The 6,751-nt window shown below is 32.4% G+C and overlaps 1 protein-coding gene across 4 annotated transcripts in view; it reads right to left on the bottom strand.

Annotated features, from left to right (window-relative positions):
* Dmd (dystrophin) overlaps positions 1-6,751 on the bottom strand; it is a 2,293,239-nt gene that overhangs the window by 1,333,177 nt on the left and 953,311 nt on the right. For all 4 annotated transcript variants that reach the window (XM_029473189.1, XM_021152893.1, XM_029473188.1 and 1 more), the window contains exon 28: positions 470-604. In XM_029473189.1, coding sequence (XP_029329049.1) covers positions 470-604 — 135 coding nt within the window. The remainder of the gene's footprint in view (positions 1-469; positions 605-6,751) is intronic.

The raw sequence follows: 6,751 nt of genomic DNA, 5'->3' as shown, positions 1-6,751 counted from the left end.
TTATATATGAGGATTCAAAAGATACATTTTTATATATAATGTATATTAAAGTCTTTAATTTTTATTAAAATTCTTTTAAATAATTTTATATGTTCCAGTTCAATAAATATATAGCTTTAAAAGTAGAAAAACTTTGCATTAGCAAACTGTTCATCTGTACTCAAAAAGATTTTGTATTACGCTGTCTTTAGAAGTTTGCAGTTGATTTATGCAAGTAAAGTAAGTACATATAAATTAGAAAGATAGTAAAAGGAAAATTCTCCAAGATGAGAAGATAAGACATTCCCCTTTAAGTCGCTGGACCTTGAAGGATTCTGGAGGGAATAAAGGATTTGTCCAAAATGTCAGGAGTGAAGGATGGCTAGGAGCCACACCCTCTTCTTTGTGTTTTAAAATAGTATAATCTCCTTGGAACTAAATCTTTTCAATGGTGCATACAGCATATTATTTAGATGATTTGAAAACTTACTTCTAGCACTTCAGTGATTTCCTCAGGTCCTGCAGGAACATTTTCCATGGTTTTAAGTTTCAATTCTACTTCATTGAGCCACTTGTTTGCTTTCTCTAAATATGACAATAACTCATGCCAACATGCCCAAACTTCCTAAGAAATAAATGAATATTGCAGATTAAATATTTCCTTATAAAAATAAACAGAACTCCTCCATATTACAATTTTAAAACTTCTAAAAATGGAAGATTTAATTTTCTGCATTTCCCCTTCACTTTGCAATAGATGATTTAAAATGCAACTAGGTACTCGGTACATCTAATACCTCAGCAATTATAAGTCATTAAGGAAACAGTTTATTACATGAATCAATTCAAGATCCAGTGATTTGCCTTTTAAAATTAGACATTCACTGACACTCCAGTCTTAAAAATAGATATATCCAAATGTATGAGAGGATGCCCAAGTTCCTCAAGCACCAAAAATTACACTGTTTTGTTACTTATAAACAGACCCAAAATGAATAGTTTTATATTTGAAATTAGAATGTGTATTTAACTATTTGTCTTTCAGTATTAAACATATTTAGGATTTTTTATATTAATGACAAAAACATTTTATAAAAAAAGTTTCAAAAGTTTTAAGTCAGTGACTATGTTTGTTTACATAATAGACATTGAATTTAATTCAACTATGTTAAGTTCTATTTTGTAGTTAATATTCACATTCACACACACACACACACATATATGTATGTGAATATATATATATATGTATATATTCCTTTATCATATTTTTATTATGTCCTTGGGCCATATTACCACAAGCACAAATACTATATCAAATACATGGTTATGTCTAGGTTGTTTTTGATACACAATGTAAAACTTTTAAAATTAGCTTCTTAAAGAAAACTTTCAAATTCCTAAAGATAATCTAGAAGAGGATTATTTTGACCTCTTAAGTATGGGGATACACTGAAAGAAAAATAAATTACACAAAACTGACCTATGAAAATGAATGGACATATTTGATCACATTTAAATAATTTTTTATCATTTACTAAAATAGCTCGAAAATTAATATAAAATATGATTTTGTCCATTTAAATATAACATTTGTTAATACTTAAATAAAATAGTCAATTTTCTTAACAAGTATGTAGATGAAAAATAATAAGGTGGACACATGAAAATAAAGTCTGTCATAGCCATAAAATAAAATTTTAAAAAAGGTAAAAGAAAAGAAGAAGAAAGAAATGTGGGTCTGGACAAATAGCACTGTGTTTAAGAGCACATACTCTTCTTAAATAGGATCTGGGTTCTGTCCCCAACAGCCATATTGAGTGATTCATAACAACCTATAACTCCAGTTCCAGGAGATACAGTCCAGATTTTGTTTTTTCAGAGGCACATGCATTTATGTGGCACAGACAAATAAAAAAAACTAAACAATAAAGTGAATTTTATATAAAACTACACATACCTATATATTTATACTCATTAAGAGACAAGTGAATAAGATAGAATAAAATTGAGAAGAGTGACATAACATTAGCTAACACAAATGAAGAAATAAATAAAAAAATTATATGTATTGCCTGGAATACGTATATTATAACAAACACTTGTCATTCTTGTTGATGTGGGGTTATCACACTTAGTATCTCTATAGCTCTGCTTTGTGGTATTTATCTTAGCAAACATGTTTATCATTAACAACTTTAAGCATTTAAGAGTGGGTAACATTAATTTCCTTAAAAAGATCCTATGGAAACCTAATATTATAGAAGTTTCCTAATATAGAAACATATTTAAATGAAATTGCCATATGATGGGGAAGATAATACCCTGAACTGACATCACATGCTATCAAGTAAACAACCTAGGTTGAGTTGTTGGCCAAACATTTCACATAGAGCACCTCACTACAGGCTATTGTCAGTGCTCTTGGTTACCTTTCTCAGCTTGATGGTGAGACACTATTGCTGAATACACTGCAAGCATATGGCATAGAATATGGAGAATCTAGCAAGTATTCAACTAGTTGCTTCATAGCTACTAGCTAGCACTATTTTGCTAATAGCAATAAAAAGATTTCTGATTATATTACCATAACAATTATTCATATTATGTACGAAATTATAAATTGCTTATTAAATTCATAAGTATAGTAAAATCAATCATGCTATCTCATAGTACATCATTCTGAGAGCACCATCAATAGCAAGGCTAAAGAAAGCATTTATTTTAAGGGACACTAAATGATTATCATTTTCCTGGTGTTTCCCCCATATTTACAGTTTTTAAAAATAATGAAGAATGTTCTATACTTAACACACCATTTAATGTTAATGCTTAACACATCATTTTAAACTACCTGTAATCCTATCAACTTACTACAATTTATTAATTTTATACAGTATAATCCAAATAGAAAATTAAGTATTTTTCTTTAAAATAAACCTTAAATCATTCTAATCTCTTGCTGATCCATAGCCTCTTTTCCTTCTGGGCAAACATCCCAATAGGGAAATGCAAGTATCATCTTAAATCCCAGAATACATTGCAGGTTTAAAGTAAAGGGGATGCCAGTGGTAATAAGTCATATCAACTTTGGTGCAAATTGAGGTAGTGAAGTATCATGATGATTTAACTCTCAGGATGGATGGCTGCTTCTTCCATAAATGCATCTTGAACAACACAGTGACATAGGCTCAATGGAGCAGTTTACAGGTAAGTTTTCAAAATAAACTCTTGATTTCTAAATTGAAATGAAAATATATTTAGAGTAACTTGTTAACTTTAACAGTTTGTAACACAAAAGTGCATTGTTAACTTTAACAGCTTGGAACACAAAAGTGCATTGAAATCAAAGATTTAAAGTGGCTTTAAAATACAAAATATGAAAAGGCAAACTCTTCAAAATAATAGCTGGAACTGGTGATCACTCTCATACTGTTTTAATCTGGTTGAAATTTCAGGTTGATCTCAAGTTGGGTCGGTCACTAGTCTGCCTTTCCCTCAGTCTCTCCTCCATTTTTCAGAGTATTTCTTAGAGTTTTTTTACTCTGGGATGGCAATCCCATCACTTAATTTGATGCCCTGTCTTTCTACTGGAGATGGACTCTACAAGTTCCCTCACCCCACTGTAGGGCATTTCATCTAAGGTCCCTCCGTTTGAGTTTTGAGAATCTTTCATCTCCCAGGTCTCTGGTATATTCTAGAGCCCCCCCCCCCAAGTAGGTTATTTATTTCCATTCATTCTGCTGGCCCTTATGGATTCTCTTCTGTCTCCTCCTCCCCAACTCCATATACAAGCAGCTGACTGAGACAGAAGCAGATACTTACACCCAACTGTTGGGTAGAACCTGGTGACACCTGTTGTTGAATTTGGAAAAGGCTGGAAGAAGCTGAGGAGAAGGGCGACCCAATAGGAAGATCAGCAGTTTCAACTAACCCGGGACCCTAAGATCGCACAGGTACTGAGCCACCAGCAAGGCAGCATACACCAGCTGCTCTGAGGCCCCTGACACATATATAGCAGAGGATGGCCTGGTCTGACCTCAGTGGGAGAAGATGCACCTAATCTGTTCTCTAGAAACTTGAGGACCTGGGAGCTATTTAAACCACAATACCATAATTTATACATTCAAATTTTTAAATAATTTAATATTTGTTATTCATCAATATTATAGTAAGAATAAGATTTTTTCTGTTATTATCCTTTGAAGGGCTGGATTCGTGGAAAGATAATGTGTGAATTTGGTTTTGTCGTGGAATACTTTGGTTTCTCCATCTATGTTAATTGAGAGTTTGGCTGGGTATAGTAGCCTGGGCTGAGAAGCAATTAAAGAAATGTTCAAAGTCCTTAGTGATCAGGGAAATACAAATCAAAATGATACTGAGATTCCACGAATCACAATGGCTAAGATAAAAAACTCAAGTGACAGCACATGTTTGCAAGGATGTGGAGAGAGAAGAACACTCCTCCATTGCTGGTTGGATTGCAAACTGGTACAACTACTCTGGAAATCAATCTGGAGGTTCCTAAGAAAAATTGGAAATAGATCTATCTGAAGACCCAGATGTACCACTCCTGGGCATATAACCAGAAGATACTCCAACATTTAATAAGGTCACATGCTACACTATGTTCACAGTGGCCTTATTTATGATAGTCAGGAGCTGGAAACAACCCAGATGTCCCACAACAGAAGAATGGATACAGAAAATGTGGTCCATTTACACAATGGAATACTACTCAGCTATTAATAATCATGACATCATGTGTTTCGCAGGCAAATGGCTGGAACTAGAGAATATCCTGAGTGAGGTAACTCAGGCCAAAAAGAACATGCATGGCATGTACTCACTAGTACGTGGATATTAGCTTAAAAAATTATAATCTTCTAAAAGCTAAGAATGGATAAAAAGTTTTGGAACAAAAATATTTAAAACTATAGACAAATATAAAAATATCACTATAATAAAGCCCCAAACTAGACAGCTAATGGAATTTGGAATGGTTGGTTTACTCATTTGGAAACCAAAATTTTTAAACTCTTATAATCAGTGAGGTGAGACTTAATCAAACAGATGGTAAATGTTTCAATTGTCTTAATTAGGAGCTATTATGCAAAACAGAAAATTATGATAAAGTGTCAGATTTATAGAATATAAACCTCTCAATAATGTGAAATGCATTAATTGAAAAACACAAACACCCATACATGCAATTATAAGTATGCATACATATGATTAGATTTAAGGCACAAGCAGATTAAAACTTAAGAACTAAATCACAAACTTCTGAAATTATTCTAAATTGAACATACAGTGGTAACAATACAGAAATGATCCTATAAAATTTGAGAAACATATTATAAAACAGAGAGGTTATTCACTGATATTATGGAAAAATGCTCTTAAGAAGGATGTTAGATCAGAGAAAAGAGAATACTCAAATGATAATTGAGGGCCATTATGAAAAGAAACAATATATCATCAGTTCCTCAGTTCTCATTAACTTTCTATATGACAAAGTACAACACAAATACACACCCATGTAAAATAAAACAAGATTATAGAACATCGCATACAAAGAGAAAACTAAAAGGCAGCAGACAAAAGAATAATGTGACTACAGTTTGACAGTAGATTTCTCAACAGCTCCAAAATTCAAAGACAAGGGAATAATATTTTCAGTTTTAGAAAAATAAGACTGTCTATATAATTATATGCTCAACTGCCTATTATTCAATCGAAGGGAAATACATTTCAATCATGTAAAATGTGAGAGAACTTGCAACTACACTCAATATGAGAGCCAGTAAGAAAGTGAACACAAAAGAGAATGGTAATGACAAAATCAGTCACAGAAATGAGAAGAATAGCATTGCAAATTCTAGATGAATACTATGCAAAATAATAAATATAATAGTATTTACTAGTTGCAGAACAGTAAGCTACAGATAGATAGGGAGGTTTACTTACCATAGATAAAGTGAAAGGAAAATTCATACTTATATTTTCTTATTCTTTTGTCTATATTCTTTCTATATAACTATAAAATATTAATTGTCAATGAATTCCTTTGATGAAACAACTTAGTGTACAGTAATTATGCAAAATTATTTATTATACCATTATTCTAATAAGTATACATAGCATTAAATGGATTACTACAGAATTGTTGTCAATAGATTTCTGAAGACCTCAATATATATCTGAGAAATTCATTTTTTTTGCAATAAATAGTAAAAATAGTAAATGGTGATTATCACAGAGACCTACAGCTGATCAAGGTATAGACAACAAAAGATTTCAGAATGCTCGTCTCTCTATAATACATCCACTTCTTCCAAGGCTCAGCTATCATGGTAGAAAATGGGGCAGAAAGATTGTAAAATCCAGTGATAGTGAATGACTAAAAAGAAACTGTTTTATGAACACACCAAAGTTGTTTGTTGCATGATAGTTGAAAAACCATCCACAAGACCAATAGAATAAAGTCAGACCAATCTTAGCCTTTAGTTGTGGTCAGAGTGTAGAGATAAGGAAATTTCACCCCTATTTGAGGAGGTTATTGTCAACTTATGCTACTAGAAAAAGTAAAGTCAGATTGTTTTATAGTTATAGTCCCTTTGAGGTTACTTATGCTCCACTGAATTGACTCCATGGGCTAAAAGAAAGAAAAAGAAAGAGAGAGAGAGAGAGAGAGAGAGGGGGGGGGGGGGGGAAAGAGAGAGAAATTTAGAGAGACTATGTGACCAGTAGATAGAAGTGTGACTGAGAAAGG

The sequence above is a fragment of the Mus caroli genome, chromosome X (assembly GCF_900094665.2).
Source record: "Mus caroli chromosome X, CAROLI_EIJ_v1.1, whole genome shotgun sequence".
NCBI classification, from domain to species: Eukaryota; Metazoa; Chordata; class Mammalia; order Rodentia; family Muridae; genus Mus; species Mus caroli.
This window is presented reverse-complemented; position numbering and strand designations above follow the sequence as displayed.